The sequence below is a fragment of the Pan troglodytes genome, chromosome 5 (assembly GCF_028858775.2).
Source record: "Pan troglodytes isolate AG18354 chromosome 5, NHGRI_mPanTro3-v2.0_pri, whole genome shotgun sequence".
NCBI lineage: Eukaryota > Metazoa > Chordata > Mammalia > Primates > Hominidae > Pan > Pan troglodytes.
Genome location: NC_072403.2, coordinates 141923665 through 141940739, shown reverse-complemented (window position 1 = coordinate 141940739; position 17075 = coordinate 141923665). Strand labels below are relative to the sequence as shown.

The 17075-nt window shown below is 37.8% G+C and overlaps 1 protein-coding gene across 14 annotated transcripts in view; it reads right to left on the bottom strand.

Moving 5' to 3' along the window:
- L3MBTL3 (L3MBTL histone methyl-lysine binding protein 3) overlaps positions 1 to 17075 on the bottom strand; it is a 127887-nt gene that overhangs the window by 95586 nt on the left and 15226 nt on the right. For all 14 annotated transcript variants that reach the window (XM_063813457.1, XM_016956299.4, XM_063813462.1 and 11 more), the window contains one exon: positions 3192 to 3308. In XM_063813457.1, coding sequence (XP_063669527.1) covers positions 3192 to 3293 — 102 coding nt within the window. In that variant the 5' untranslated portion in view covers positions 3294 to 3308. The remainder of the gene's footprint in view (positions 1 to 3191; positions 3309 to 17075) is intronic.

Sequence of the window (17075 nt, the reverse complement as noted above, 5' to 3'; positions counted from 1 at the left end):
TACGAATTTGCATTTTAAAAGGACAAACTAGGCATTGGTAAAGTTTCCAAAGCTTGCTTAGGCAAAAGTGTTTTAATGACTATAATATTTTCAAGAATGTCAGTGGACACTTGCTGTTTCTCCCTTAACACTCTGTACCTTCTTAAGCTACTCCCTCTTCTGGAAGCCCTTCTCCTTCCCTTCCTCCCTAAAGTATTCATGGAGACTCCTACATATTTCCAGGCACCTGAAGCTCAAATGACATCTGCTTTTCAAAGCCTTCCTGATCCCTCCAGCTGAAATAAATTTTTACCTCTTCTAAATTCCTGTAAAATTTTCCTTGCATCTCTTTTGATATGAAGGTGTTTTCTCTCTTTAGACAGCAGTATAGCAGGTGTAAGATAATCCATTTTAAATATCAGAAAAGCCTGGTTTTGAGACCCCTGCCAGTAACTGACCTAAACAAGTGAATTAACTACTCCAGGCCTCCATTTCCCCATCTGTAAACTGACGAGACAAAAACTATCTTAAAAAGGGTAAAATAAAAGAATTAAATAAAAAGATGCAGGTAGAGTGTTCAGCAGAGAGTACGTTCTCTATTCTTTCCCCTACTGCACCCAGAGATGTCTGTGCTCTGTTTATATAAGCATGCGATAGCCCAGTGTGGAGAAGGGATTCCAGCAACAGGGAACAGTAACAAGGGCCCAGCGTGTGAAGGCTTCAACTAGTGGTTTGGGCTGGGTAGAAAACAAGAGTGGCAGTGGGAGTGAAATGAGACATGGCCAGAGAGGAAAGCGGAGGCCAGACCACCAAAAAACTCTTGTGGTAAACTTAAGGGGCTTGAACTTCACCAAAAAGATTCGGGCAACTGCTAAAAAATGTGAAGAAGAAGGGTGTAACTTGACTGGATAGCAATCATGGGGATTTTACAGGAAAAGTTATTTCAAAACAGCAAAAATTGAGGCATACAAAAACCTGTTCCCATGATAAGAAATTGACTTCTATAGATTTGCTGACTATATTAACTGAATTAACTTTAGCCTAGGAAATCTAGATGCCTCTACCCACTGAAACATAGAAGCCTAGGTAGGATAAAATAGGCAAAGAATGAAGTGAGAGAAAATTTCATGATTCATTCAAAGTTCTTTCTAATATCCTAATTTTGTGAAAAATCAATTTCTTAATCAGATTTCTTAAGCAACTTGGATTTTAAGTAGGAAGCAAGTGAATTAGAAATCTTCAGTGATATAATCAATTGGGTCACCTCTGAATCTCAGATAAAAAGGGTCATAAAGTAAAAGAAAATGACATTTAAATTATTTTTTAAGGGAGGTATCAAACTGTCTACAGCACATGAATTGGATACATGGCAATTACCCAGATAATTAGATGGGTCTGAAAGTCATTATCAAATAACTCAGATGATAATACCCACTAAATGGCTTAATTACCTGATTACCTTAATACAAGTAATAGGTTAATTTCTAAAACTCATTGCTTAGAAAACCTTAAAGCAATACAGATTTCTTAGGGATGGAAACTTCACTCTATTGTTAAAAGCTAACTGAAAAAAACTTACAAATTTCATCATCCACGTGACAGTTTTTTTTAAAAAAGCCATTGAGAGGAAAATGGATAAAAACACACAAGGGAAATAAAGGAGTAAAGCAATTAAAAATGGCACTGTACATAGTAAGTCACAAAGCCAGAAAAAATACAATTTGTTAAGTGTTCTCTATCTATTATTTTTTTCAATCCTCAAAACCACCTTATCACATAGATTCTAATGTCCTCAATTTTACAGATAAGGCTTCCAAAACTTAGGCAATTGAAATAATTTGACAAAGCTTGGGTAGCTATTATGTAGTTGACATGACCAGTTTGAGAAACAGTTTTTCTTTCTCAAAAATGTTCAGCAACCTTTCTCTGTCATATCTTATCCAGATGAATATTTGCAGAATGTTAGCGCAAGCAAAACGCTTGGCATTCAATTAATTCCTAATTTACTGCAGAGGAAACTTGACCGAAAGAGATTAACTGGCTTTTTCAAGGTCATACAGAGCTAAAACTGAAAACCCAATCTCCTCTCCAGATTCTACTAAACCTCAGTGCAACATTTTTGTTAAACTAAACTCAGAGGTATTGGCACATTACACTTAATTAAACCCAACCCAACTAAAATCTAAGTATTTTTCCAATGACAGGCAGATTGTCCAAATCTCACCACTGAGGATGAGCTAGGGCAGGCTTGGCTAGGATACTTGTCAAGCAGCCACTAAAAGGGACTAGATTCCAGGAGGCCTAAATAATGGAGCAAGAATTTCTATTCAAGACAGCCTAGAATACCAAACATTTGAGAGGTAAGCCCAGCAATGGCCTGTTGGGGAGATGTGAAGTTCAAATACCTGAACGATCAAGTGCAAACACAAAGTCTAAAGGGCCACAGAGCGGTTCAAGGTTCCAGAGATAGGATCAGAGCAAAAGTAAATTAGAAATGAGAGATGGGGGTAGTTGGTTTCCCAGATCGGTGCTTGCGCAACCATGTTTCATGGGACAACAGAAGTGGTCCTGGAATAGGTTTGGGGTTACTGGGAAAAGGAGGCAGGGCAAGGTTATACAAAAGCAGCAGACTGAAGTATTGCTCTCCAAAGAGTTCTCATCTATACTAAGGCAGACGGATTTACAGGAAGAACCCGATTTTGAACAAGTCATTATATAAAAATCCATATTTACAGTATAATTAATTTAAGAGAGGTGAATAATCCTATTTATTCAATACTTTAACATTATCCAGTTTTTAAATGAGAACTCTAGGACACAGAGATTGTGGCTATTCACTTAAAGTTACAAAGCCCATTACTACAAAATCAAAAAAGATAGCTCTTCTAAGTCTGCCATTTCTGCATTTATAGGCTGTCACGGTAAGAGTCAAAACTGAGATGATCCTTCTTCAAACTATAAATCAATTTCTGCGAAATAAGCACATACTGCAGAAACATTCCTTACTCCCCTTATCCAAGTGACAAAGGCTCTGCCATTCCATCAGCATTTCAAATTGTCTTGCAAATTTATTGTGGAGGTCTAAGCATCATCTAAAACCTACACCACTATGATTAATGCTTTTAATTTTTATTTCACATATGTATCCAATTTTAAGTAAGCATACGCACAGATGCACACACACATAATTGTATGTAATAAAGAGGGTTTACCTTTAAGTCACTTCCTGGTAACGTGCCCACTCCATCTTTCCAGTCCATAACACTGAACACATCAAACTCTTGACCACTTGTGCTAGAGGCAGATTCAGTCATGATTTATTTTTTAACCTGAAAGGGGAAAAGAAGGCATATCACCAAATATTCCACATGGAAATCTGTTTTTAATTTAGTACTCATTAGTTCAGTTTCCCTTAATTACATAATTTTCTTGATCACAATATCCCATATCCCTGGATCTAAAAACAGCTACTTCAAAAATATTAACACTTTTTTCCTAGTATGATCCTTGGAAAAGTATAGAGAAAAAATATTAATAAAAATGTCTTAGTTAAAAAGTGTTATGGTACACATTTTCTATTCATAAACAAAAGAAATTCATTTATTCAAGGCATATTCACTTAAAACAAAAAGTCATAATGCCATATGGATAGAATTCCTTGCCTGTAAGTAGTTTGTTTTCTGTTTTAAGACACTAGAAAAAAGTAGGTATGGATAAATGATAATCTGCCAATTTGTTATTCTAGGAAATAGGAAAACAGTCTCAAAATGTACAGCAAATACCCATAAAAAGGCTCTGTTAAGATAACCAATTTGGCTACCTAAATTGTGATAAAATTTCTAATTTTCATTTTTTAAAAAAATTGGAAAACAAATTTCCATAATCACATCATTGGTTGTGGTATTGACATTGTTGTTCTAAGACTGCTGTCTTTGTAACATGAGAAAAACAAATAAGTAATTATGTTGGTATCATAGACAACTGATGAAAGATTGATGGGTCCTAAATCTGAATGGAGGTATCACAGTATGAATTCATGATGTGTTTTATCTTTAGAAATATGTGTATTTTCTAGTTTTGTCCACTGAAAGAATCTAGAAACAATCATCAATCAACAGTAATGAGCAGTCTAGCTTCAGACTGTGGTGTCTAAATACCATTTCTCACAATTCTCCCCATAGAAGAAGCTGATTTCTGCTCAATAGCAGGAAATGTCCAAGATGAAACTGAAACATCTTGTCAAACAAGAAAGCAAAGAAACTATCAAAGACAACAGAAGTCATATCCAAAGAATTTAAGAGCCAACCTGAATAGGCCCCTTCTTCTGGCCCCTTTCTTCTGGCCAAAGAAAGGCAAAGTAGTATCCTTACTATCCTTACTAATTTTAGCTGCAGTGAACTGAAACACATCAGATAAACTGAAATCCACAAGTTCATAATGACATTCAAAGCAAACAAATAAACCAAGAACACCTCATTGATCACCTTCTCAGGATTCAAGAAAACCAACTCACTATTTGGAAAAGGAAACACGGATTTATCCTGCCTTTCCAATGTGATCTGTATGTTAGAGTAACCATATCATTGGGCAGATAAAGTTTCCCCTTAGAAAGAATTCCAGCTAATAAGTGAAGAAGGAATGATAGAATATTATAATTTGTAACCTTTAATAAATTAATGGTTCTAGGCAACAACCATCAATGGCTGCCAGGAATGCAAACCCAACACCATCTATGAAGTAGCCTTGCCAGGAAAAAACAAAATCAAACCTAATCTGATCAAGTCTATTTATAGGAACTATCAGAGAAAGAAAGCCTGTTGTTAAATCATACCACAAAGATATAAGGAAGAAAATCCAGATTACCAGAAATTCTTTAGCAGCATTTCTCAAAGCATGCATTCCTCAAGGGTCTCTGAGCCCCTTTCAAAAGGTCCAAAAAGTCAACTATTTTCATAAAAATACTCACACATTCTTTGCCTTCTTCACTGTGTCGACATTTGCACTGATAGCGCAAAACCAAGAGAGGATAAAATTGCCGCTGCAGTGGCAACAACTGTAGTAGCAGCCATTGCATTCTTCCCCACCATGCATGCACAGTAAATAAATGTCAATTTCACTAAAGACCATTATTGATGAAGTAAAAATAATAAATGTTATTAAGTCTTGATATCTGAATATACATCTTTTTAATATTGTGTGATGAAATGGGAAGTACTTTGACATGCCAAAGTACCATGGATGCAAGCTCCTGGTTTTTAACGGAATGCCTTTTTCACTTAACAAGCTATGTTTATTCGGGTTTGGATATCTGGTAAATATTTTGTCAAAAATTAATGAAGTGGGCCTGTCAAATGAAAGAAAACACTAACAGTATTTGTAGCTACCAATTAAATTTGAACCTTCAAGAGAAAAATCAGGATTTTGTAACACTTACAAGCATCACCATGGGCTTGCCAGCTTCCAGATGGCTAAAGACTTTTCTAAGGCAGTGGATGGGTGGTGATAGTAATGGATGTGATGTTTAAAATATTTCATAATGAAATATGTCAACACTTGGGAGATCTGCCTAACTCGGTTAAGCAAAATTTTCAAAATGACCAACACATGATGGTACAAAATTATGCATAGGTAAATGATCCATTTAAAGTGCAAGATGGACCAACAGATTTTTTTTTTTTTTTTTTTTTTTTTTTTTGAGACAGAGTTTCGCTGTTGTCGTCCAGGCTGGAGAGTACAATGGCATGATCTAGGCTCACTGCAACCTCCGCCTCCCGGGTTCAAGCAATTCTCCTGCCTCAGCCTCCTCAGTAGCTGGGGATTATAGGCGCCCACCACCACACCTGACTAACTTTTTGCATTTTTAGTAGAGACAGGGTTTCACCATGTTGGCCAGGCTGGTCTTGAACTCCTGACCTCAAGTGATCCGCCTGCCTCAGCCTCCCAAAGTGCTGGGATTACAGGCATGAGCCACTGCACCTAGCCCCAACAGATTTTAATGTAACAGATTATGATTCATAATTGATAAGGTTCATTGGTAAGGTTTCAAACTGCACACTGCAAATAATCTTTAAGAAACTACCACCACCTGTCAAGTTTTAGTGTGGTAACTAAGAATGTTCACTATTAAATGAAAAGTCTATTAAAATATTCCTTCCTTTTCCAACCTCATACATGCATGAAACCAGATTTTCTTCATATACTTCAAGCAAAACAACCCAATGCAACAAGAATGCAGAAGCAGATATCCAGCTATCTTCTATTAAATTAGACATTAAAGAGATTTGCAAAAATGTTTAAAAAATGCATTTCTTGAAACTGTGATTATATTTCATAAAAATTATGCTTATATATACTATCATGTACTGGTTTTACTGTTATTTTTAAATAGTTTAAACTATTTCTAATATAGCAAATATATATATATATAAACTATAAAAACAATACCTCTTTGAGCTTTCAACCATTTTTAGAAGTGAAAAGGAACTTGAGACCAAAAAGTCTGAAAGCCAATACTGTAAACTACAAAAAAAGATGAGCAAGGAAGTATGAAATTTAGATGAAAAGGGATTTAAGAAACATATCAACCAATCACAATATTGTAATTCATAGATAATCTGTGGACCCTGATTTAAACAAAAGATTATTAGGAAGGAAAGTATGAATGCCAAATTGGATATTTTATGATATCAAAGAAATACTGTTGCTTTTTTTTAAGCAAAATGATGACAGCATGTACTTTTAAAAGAGGAGTTGTTCCTTATATTTTACAGGTACAAATTGAAAGGAATAGATGAAATGATGTAATGTGAGAAATTTGCTCTAAATTAATAAGGGGATGAAGTAATAAGATTGGCAATGTGTTGGCAATTGTCAAGACGTGTGAAGGGTCCATGATAGTTTATTCTACTACATCCTAGTTTTGTATATGCTTGAAAATTTTGTTCAAAAATTCAAGATTTTTAAAAGTGCAGTCTCCTTACATATATAATATACATTCACTTTTAAATAGTTAATAGGAAAAAAAAACTTCTGTTTCTTTTAATTACAGCTAATTTCTGCTGGAATTTACTAGATGCTTCAATATTTTTTCTTCTGTTTTCCCCCTTAAGTAGAGAAAACATCAAATATTAGACATGTTATTAAGCCTATTTCTGATCATTTCAAAACTTACACAATCTAAATTTGAAGAAGAATCAGATTTTACAGACCTCAAAAGCACAAGCCACAAAAGCAAACATAGACAACTGGGATTATATGAAACTAAAAAGATTCTGCACAGCAATGGAAACAATCAACATAGTTAAGAGAAAACCTACAAAGTGGGAAAAGATATTTCCAAACTATCCATCTGACAAGGGATTAATATCCAGATTATATAAGAAGCTCAAACAACTCAGCAGCAAAAAAAGCAAATAATCCGATTTGAAAATGGGGAAATGATCTACATAGATATTTCTCAAAAGAGGACATACAAATGGCCAACAGGTACATTAAAAAAATGCTCAGAATCACTAATCATCAGACAAATACAAATTAAAACCACAAGGAGATATCATCTCACCCCAATTAAAATGGCAATTATGAAAAATGTAAAAGAACAAATGCAGGTGAGGATGCAGAGAAAGTTGAGCTCCTGTATCTTCTTAGTGGGAATATAGAGTAGTATGGCCATTATAGAAAACAGTATGGAGGATCCTCAAAAAAATTAAAGATAGAAATACCATAAGATCCAGTGATCCCACTACAGGGTACATATCCAAAGGAAAGGAAATCAGTATATCAGGTATCTCTACTCCCATGTTTATTGCAGCACTATTCTTGAGAGCCAAGATAATGGAATCAACCTAAGTGTCCATGAGTGGATGAATGGATTTAAAAATGTGGTTTATACACACACAGGAATATTCAACCATAAAAAAGAATGAAATCCTGTCATTTGTGACAGCATGGATAAGCCTGAAGGACATTATGTTAAGTAAAAGAAGGTAGGCTCAGAAAGACAAATATCACATGTTCTCATTCATATGTGAGAGCTAAAAAAGTCTCATAGAAGCAGAAAATAGAACAGTGGTTACTAGAGGCTGGGAAGGGGGCGGGAGGGAGGGAATAGACAAAGGTTGATTAACTGGTATAAAACTACAGTTAAATAAGAGAAATAAGTTCTAGTATTCTATAGCACAGGGGGTGAATATAGTTAAAAATAATTTACTGTATATTTCAAAAGAGTCAGAAGATTGGATTTTGAATATTCCCAAAGCAATGAAATGATAAGTATTTGAAGTGAAGGATATCCCAATTACCTTGACTGGATCATTACACATGATATGCATGTATCAAAATATCACATGTGTACCATTAATGTGTACAATTATTATGCATCAATTAAAAGTAATTCTTTTTAAATCAGATTTCACTACCATTAAGATTGCAGCCTCAAAACAGGACCTAGGATGTAAAGGGCTGAGAAAGAATTAATCTAATCCATAATAGAAATATGAAATGAATTAAGACTTAGTATGACTTCTCTCTCACTAAACAGGTAACAACCAGCAATGATATCGACTGCCTATAAAGTGATGTTTAAGAGTGGTAACTTTTTTTTTGATAGACAGTAGAGCGACAGAATATCTTCCCCCTGGTGGATAAACTTGGTAATATCTGAGTGATCCTTTAATAAAAAAAGTTTTACTGTTTTTTTCTGGTAAAATCTCTAGATAACCATTTCCATTATTTTCTTTGGCAAGTATACTTTAAGGAAATTTAGTGAAATTATCTTATAGTATAAAATTGTCAGCTGTGACTATCCTGGTTATTACAGTCTCCATAAATATAATAGCATTTGATAATAGCATTTGTTCACCAGATACTAAGTGTCAGGCACAATACATACTTTTGTAAGTTTGATTCAATCTTTCTTTCTTTCAGAAAAGGATTCAAAGTAGCAATTTACATATATTATTTCAATTATTTCTTTTTCAGAAAAACAGGGATTTTATCAACCCTCTAGTCTACACTGAAGAAACTGAGGTGCAGAAAGATTTGGTAACTCAACCAAAACCACAGCCAGTAGCATGGCCACCATTTGAACCCAGGTCAGACTGTTTCCAACAGTGAGCTTTCTTTGTTAACTGTTGTTTAATCTTTATAGAGTTTTGTTCTCCTCTGAAAATCTGGCAAAATCTACTTTCACCAGAATATGGTACACCTCAGAACATGACAAAACTAGTTTATTAGGGCCAAAGTTCTTAATATACATACCAAGTCCACATCAGTGCAACATGTATCTGATAAAGTACCTTCAAAGTACATGCTTACTAACAAAATGTCAGTAAGACATGCAGATGCCACAAATAGATTTTTAGTCTTTTCCTACCTAAAAACCATATATGTACAAAATTCACAGCAGCAAAATCCTGACAGGAGGAATAGAAAGTAGCAGATATCTAAAAGCTAGTACTGTACATAACCTGCAGTAAATGTTCACTATGTTTTAAGAAATACTCAGAATATGCCTTTGCTGTATGAAACAGTACTAATGATACACAATGTACTCTGCCTCAAAACATATATCTAACCTTTGTAAAAATAGTTTTCACCCATATTTTCATTCTAAGGTTTGTAGAGATTCTGAATACAATATTATAGCATAAAAATATTTACTATGTTGTCTCTCCCATCATCTAATTTTGAAGCCTATGGGTACTTTCATTATTACAAGAAGACTGAATGGCTACAACAGATTGTTTTTCCACCATCTATTAATGAGGCAGAACAGCCAGGAACCAATATTATTTTAAGAAAAGCTGCTTCTAAGTCACCCCAAGTCTTCCTCCCTTGTTGTCACCCTCTGTAAATGTGTATACTTGCATACAAACATACAAAGTCCTTTCCCTTCAACAATTCGTGTTCCTGAGACTCGGTAAATTTTTTCAGTACTTAGAAATGCTCTTGTGTTTTGTTCTTGTAGGTATCACCTGGTGCTACACCACAATCCACCTGTATTCCACAGGCCACACACACACGCACACAAAACAGGTAGGTAAGAGAGTCACAATGCAAGTCACAAACAGTATTTCTCCTTCTGCAGAAAACCCCATCACAATTTTTTTTTGTTAAATGGTGCTGAGATTTCCTAAGGAAGTATCCTGAAAGTACACCCTGGTGGGTCCTCTGTGCTACGAGACAAGATTCGGCTTTTTCCTCCTCATCTCCTCTAACTTCTATTGGTCTCCAGCCACTACTAATGTCATAAGAGGTAAGTTTGGGGTTCAGATGTCCACCAAATGCTTCTGATTCCCACTAATACGTAATGTCATGGCTGACCATGGCTGCAACCAAAGGCAGTGATGCCCAGCATGCTGCTACCACTGCCCACTGTGGATGTCATGTCAAGGAGCTGATGACTACTGAAGACCGAGACCATTACTGCTGGCACTAGTGCAAAAGTATTGCACTCTGAAAGTCCCTGCTTTGTGAAACAATTTGCTTTTATTGCAATGTTCTTTCCCTCAGCCTCCAACAAAAGGGCTGGAGAACAGACTAAATGACATATGACACTTTCCTCAGAATTACCTCCTATCCCTCTCCTACACCACTCCTCATCTCCAAACCAAAGTTGTGAAACCTGACTCTCCCTTGAGATATTCTATCTGCTGTATGAACCTCCTCACTCTCTCGTGTAAATAAATCCCTGGCAGCCCCAGTCTACCATGTACCACTTACATCAGGTGGTGATTAAACTAGTTAATATCTTATATTCAAAAACCCCTATGAGGAAGCAGACCACTCATATATTGATGGTGGCGAGCCTTCTTTCTGTATACTTTTTTGTATCTGTTGAATGTTTAAATAATTTTTTAATGAATAAAAATGAGTTTTTAAATCCGGTTTCACGTTTATTTAAAAGTGTATATTATAAAAGGCATGTCTTCCCATGAAAATATTTGTTATTAATGCCAACAACTGAAGCTACAGCATAGACGTCACGAAGGAAAATCCATTTCCACAAAGCTCTCTGGTAACTTAACTAGTACTCGTTAACTATACATGCACATTCATGAGCTCAACAGATGGATGAGAGGAGGAGGTGTACGGTTCACTCCTCCACAACTCAGGTATGCATTCGCAGACTATGTATTTATGGTTCCTACCATTCCTGAGTGACACCTGAAGTTGCTGTGACATTTAGTAATTTGTCATTTTGCAGAGACATGATTCTGAATCACACATGCCATAAAGCTGGGGCAAGGGCAAGTTGTCCAGCCTGGCCGAGGCCCAGGCATGCTCTTAGTCATAGCGCTTAGTCTCAGTGCTATGAACACTGTAAATAAAGTGATAAAAAACTGTTTCTTTTTAAGAAATGAAACAAAATTAACTGCTAGTTGAGTCTAGTGTTGATGACAGAATGAAGGGAATATGGGGATGTTTATGAAAGCGATAGGCTAGCCACAAAACAGAAGTTTCAGATAAATTAAAGACTGAAATGTCAAATGCAATGATGACTCAGACACATTGTGTGAACAAAACTACCAAATGCTCCAAAAGGAAATAAGTAGAAAAGATGTGTGAATTTGTTTCAATAAGTACTCCAGACAGTAAAAAAATCAGTCATCAAGTGAGATAAGTAGATAGGGGTCTAGAGAGATCATTTAAATTTTCCAATTCTACTTTAGCAATTTTACGGAAGGAATTCTGTGCTAAAATGATTTTTTTTCAAGTTGAGAATCGTGACTGGCTGCGGACATTGACCTCACAAATGTCAAGAATCTACTGTATCTCATTTTGACTAGAGATAAACAGTTTGTGTGTCCTTCATAATCTTTCCTTCCTACAACTTCTTTGCTCCTATCTGCCAGGAGTGGATAAAACAGAGGCTCAGAGTGAGGAGCAGGGACTCCTACGAGCTGGGTTCCTGCAGCATATTCAAAACAAAGAGGCTGCCTGGGGCTGAGATGAAGGGAAGATACCAGTCCTCTGAGATATAAGCAGCATAACCTAGGAGGCACACAGCACAAAGCAAAAGAGTGGGCCCTGCCTATAACCCAAAAGTCTGCACCTGCAAATAAGGGAAGAAATTCGGATTACTGAGAAAGGGTACTGACTGTAGCCCGACCATTCCTGGTCAAACCACTGTTCTCCAAATATTGTCTTTAAAAGAATGGCTAGTTAATATTCATCAAGACCAGTTAAATAGTTTTAATAATTTTACAGTTGCTTTTTCTTAAGAGCTGCATTTTACAGCTTCATAGTTAACAAGTACATTTTTCAAAAATAAGGTATAGAAATACTACGGTTATGAGTTAAGAGTAGTTGTAAAATGAGGGTAGACATTACCTTAAAAGCAGCATCTGAGAATCAGATTCAAATTCTGTCATTCAGATAACAGGCCTGAGATCAGCGCCTGGTGTCAAGGAACTAAAGTTGCCAGTTTTTGGTTAAAAGGGCAGTGTATCTTTTGTAAACAGTGTGTCAGGAATACTAACCCTAAAATCATTACTATGAACCAAACAAAAATGACAACTATGCAGAAGATGAAGACAGCAATGAGAAAAGCCAGCCTCCACTGTAGAATCCAACAGCTTGTTGCTATGATGCCTACTATATAACACCATCAACTCAGGATGATTTTTTGTTTACTTTACAGAAATCATCTTCAGTCACTAACCGTTAACTGTCAAACTTGGTGCAGAATGACATACTCAAAACTCCTAAACGTCATTTTTCAGTAACATCATCTCCAAGGAGTCTCCCCACTGCTAATCACCTTATGAATGTGGCATATAAAACTGCTTTGAGCCTCCCTACCCCACTCACCCAGCTCCCGTCATCCTTTCATAGGCGCAAACCAAATGCTTCATTGATTATCCTCAAGATTTGCCCTACTCTTACAGTTCCTCTTTCCATCCCTTACCCTTCCCTCAACTACTTCCTTCTTTTCCTCCTCTTCGTATCACTTTCCAAAGTTTGACAATTACCCACTCCATGACTTCTGACAAATCACTCTCTCATTTTTTGCATGTTTTTGAGACAGGGTCTTGCTCTGTTGCCCATGCTGGAGTGCAGTGGTGCAATCATGGATCACGGCAGCCTCAACCTCCTGGGCTCAAGTGGTCCTACCACCTCAGCCTGCCAAGGAGCCAGCACTACAGGTGCACACCACCACAGCTGGCTAATGTTTTGAATTTTTTGTAGAGATGGGGGTCTCACTATGTTGCCCAGGGTGGTCTCAAACTGCAGGCCTCACACGATTCTTCCACCTTGGCCTCCCAAAGTGCAGGAATTACAGGTGTGAGCCACCACGCCCAGCCTGATCTCTTAAAGTCTCAATTTCCCCATGTGTAAAACGTAAAGAATAACAGAACCTTTTTTCAAAATTCATTGAGTAATGGTGAAGACAGATGAGATAGGCTAGATAATACGACAGCATAGTACTTACCAGATAGTAAACCAGTCAATAAAATGTTAGCTTCTTGTTATAATTATCTGGTTTAACAATTATTCAAATTCATGAAAGTCACTCGGTGACCTTAAAAAAAAAATTAGGCAGTGGCTTGCTTATTTATTCATAGAGACAGGATCTCACTCTGTTTTCCAGGCTGGGGTACAACAACACAAACATAGCTCACTACAGCCTCAACCACCCGGGCTCAAACACTCCTCCCGCCTCAGCCTCTAGAGCAGCTGGGACTACAGACACACAACAGCAGGCGCTACTCTAGGTTTTTTAAAAAATTCATTTTATTTGAATAACGTCTATGGTAGTAAGCCATCTGTGCTCAAACCTTTGTCACAAGGTGTGAAGATCACTACCTAAAAAGCAGATATGATCAGGTGTGGTGGTTCGCACCTGCACTTTCGGAGGATCACCTGAGGCCAGGAGTTCAAGACCAGCCTGGGCAACATAGTGAGACCCCACACCTACAAGAAAATGCAAAAATCAGCCAGGCATGGTGTTGCACACTTGTGGTCTCAGCTACTCGGGAGGCGGAGCAGGTGGGATCGCTTTGAGCCCAGGAGTTTCAGGCTTCAGTGAGCTATGATCACATCACTGTACTCCAGCCTAGGCAACAGAGTGAAGCTCTATCTCAAAAAAAAGAAAAGTAGATATGTTATATTTTTATTTTAATAGTAATTTTTACTATTAGTAAAAATTAGTATTACTATTACTATAATAGTAATATTTATTTTTATAGTAATAATTCCTCATATTTACATGGCACCAGAAAAGACGGCCAATTTCTTTATAAAGCAACACACCTGAAGTAACAGTGAAGGCTTAGTCACATGGGGAAGGTACTGGACCTGAAGCTCAGGCCCTCTTTCCAGAGGATACCCTGTCCTTGGAGGAGCCTAATGAATGGTCACCATGCTGGTCTGATTGCACTTAAACAAGACTAAAGGCTAGGGCAACATTCCACAAAGTCTGCTCCCCAAAACACAATTTTACGAGACCATTTATTCAAGTCCCCTGATAAAGGGGTTTGTGAAAAGAGATGTCTAATACCCTAGCGTCTTTGGGAGATGTCCAGGGCACATCGATGTGCAACCATCTGTGGAGTGCTGTCCCAGCCAAAGTTTCCCAGAGTCACTTAGCCTTGGCACTATTATCACATCACATCAAGTTCCATGGAATCCCTCATTTGCAAGGCACTGAGCTATACAAAATAAATTCAGAAAATAGCATGAAAGTAAGGTAGTGTTTCAGAGGATAGAGTTTATTCATCTTCAAGTTGGATTCAACTATAAGGATGCTACCTTCTAATCTAGCTCCCAGTCTGAACCTGCTTGTTGGTATAGTGTCTAATACCAGGGAAGGTCATCAGGACTTATAAGTCCTTTAAGTCCAGACTTGAGAAAGTGATTCTGAGAAAGGTATGGCCCCTGTCTCCTAAGACCTCCCTACAGCTCTCAGATTTAGTTTGTGATGACCTTCTTTTACCTCCATGGTACCAGAGAAATACACAGCCATTAATGGAAGGACTCATGTATCCACAAATACAAGGTCACATGGGGTAATCATACAAAGCCCATAAGCCTAACAAACATGAAAGGGAAACAAACACGGTGGGGCACAATAATTTCTTCAATGCTTTGTCATTTTAAAGGATATTATCAATATCAGCCTATTTGACCCTCATAACTACTTTTTTAAGACTGATAAACATTATCATCCTCATTTCACAGATGAGAAAATTGAGGTCACCCAGCTAAGAAACAGATTTTACCTTCCAAGACAGTTGCCAACACATTGTATTTTAGTCAACCTAGAAGACAACTTAATGTAACAGCAAAGGCTTTGGAGCCCCAGTGCCTGGTTTAAATCTTTTTTTTTTTTTTTTTTTTTTTTTAGATAGAGTCTTGCTCTGTCACCTAGGCTAGAATGCAGGGGCAAGATTTCGGCTCACTGCAAGCTCCGCCTCCCAGGTTCACGCCATTCTCCCGCCTCAGCCTCCCGAGTAGCTGGGACTACAGGCACCCGCCACCATGCCCGGCTAATTTTTTTTGTATTTTGTTTAGTAGAGATGGGGTTTCACTGTGTTAGCCAGGATGGTCTCGATCTCCTGACCTCATGATCTGCCCACCTCAGCCTCCCAAAGTACTGGGATTACAGGCGTGAGCCACTGCACCCGGCCGGGTTTAAATCTTAGCTTCACAATTTACTAGCTGTATAATCTTAGCCAGGGTACCTAACCTTTCTTGAGCTTTAGCTCCTTCATCTGTAAAATGGGTTAGGTATATCCTCTCCATAGGGGTGTAAAAACTTTTTTAAAAAAAAATTATGTACACTAGAGTGCTTTGCATACAGTGAATGCTTGGTATGTAAAAGTTACAGTTATTCTAAAGAAAAGACAAGCGGCCAGGAGAGGTGGCTCACTTCTGTAATCCTAGCACTTTGGGAGACCAAGGCAGGTGAATCAAAAATGGTCAGGAGTTCAAGACCAGCCTGGTCAACATGGTGAAACCCTATCTCTACTGAAAATACAAAAATCAGCTGGGTGTGGTGGTGACTGAAAATACAAAAATTAGTTGGGCGTGGTGGTGCATGCCTCTAGTCCCAGCTACTCCAGATGCTGAAGCACGAGAATCACTTGAACCCAGGAGGCAGAAGTTGCAGTGAACCAAGATTGTACCACCCACTGCACTCCAGCCTGGGTGACAGACTGAGACTCTGTCTCAAACAGAGGAGGGCAGGGCAGGGGAGGGGAGGGGCTCTCCAGGGTCCACATGCCCTCCAAGAACCAGTTTATCAGATCTCTGAAGTCTCACAGGGCAGAGGAATGAAAACTGTGCGAAGGCCAATACCTTTACATCAAAAAAGGCCTATTTAATTTCTCAGGAGTCCAGAGATGAGGACAGGAAAGGTGGGCAGCAGGGCAGTCAAAAACAACGGTACGACTCAGATTTCATGGACAAGTAGACTTCAAAGTGAATTTGGAAGACTGATGTAAGGTCAATAGCTGTTAGTTTTGCCAAGTTCTTATAAAGAAAAAAAAATTTAACTGCCAACAAAATAAAAAGGACATAATTTCTGAGAAACTCCTCAGGACTAGGCCATTCGCAACCTTACTGTGACGTTTTTGCTGAGGAGGCATAAAAACGTCCTCACGTACCAAATGTGGTTCCAGGACCTGCTTTCAAGAGAGCTGGTACAGAGGCAAACAGAAAGTGCTGTGAGAGATTAAAGCAAGAGACCAGTATGAAAAAGAGAGATGAAAGCTCTGGGTCATCATCCCCAAAGGGGCTACAGTGGGAGTGTTTCTCTATAGGAGCACTGGAGTATGTACGTGCAAGTAAGATGCCAGGACCAGGACATAAGTGGGGTTGGGAGGGCAGAATCTATACACTGATTATAATGCTTATGACATTGTATCTTGATCATCTACTTATAGGAGGTTTTGAAGTACAGAGACCTTGATTTACCCATTTTGTTATCTCTTATGAATATCCATAGTAGGTATTGATAAAACTTACCAAATGAATCAAAAAAAGAGAAGAGGAAAATACAATACACTACTGGAGGGGAATGGAAGGGGCTTGGGGAGAGGAAAAATCAGGGAAAGACCTTCATCTGTCCATCTAGCTCATATTCTCCAGTG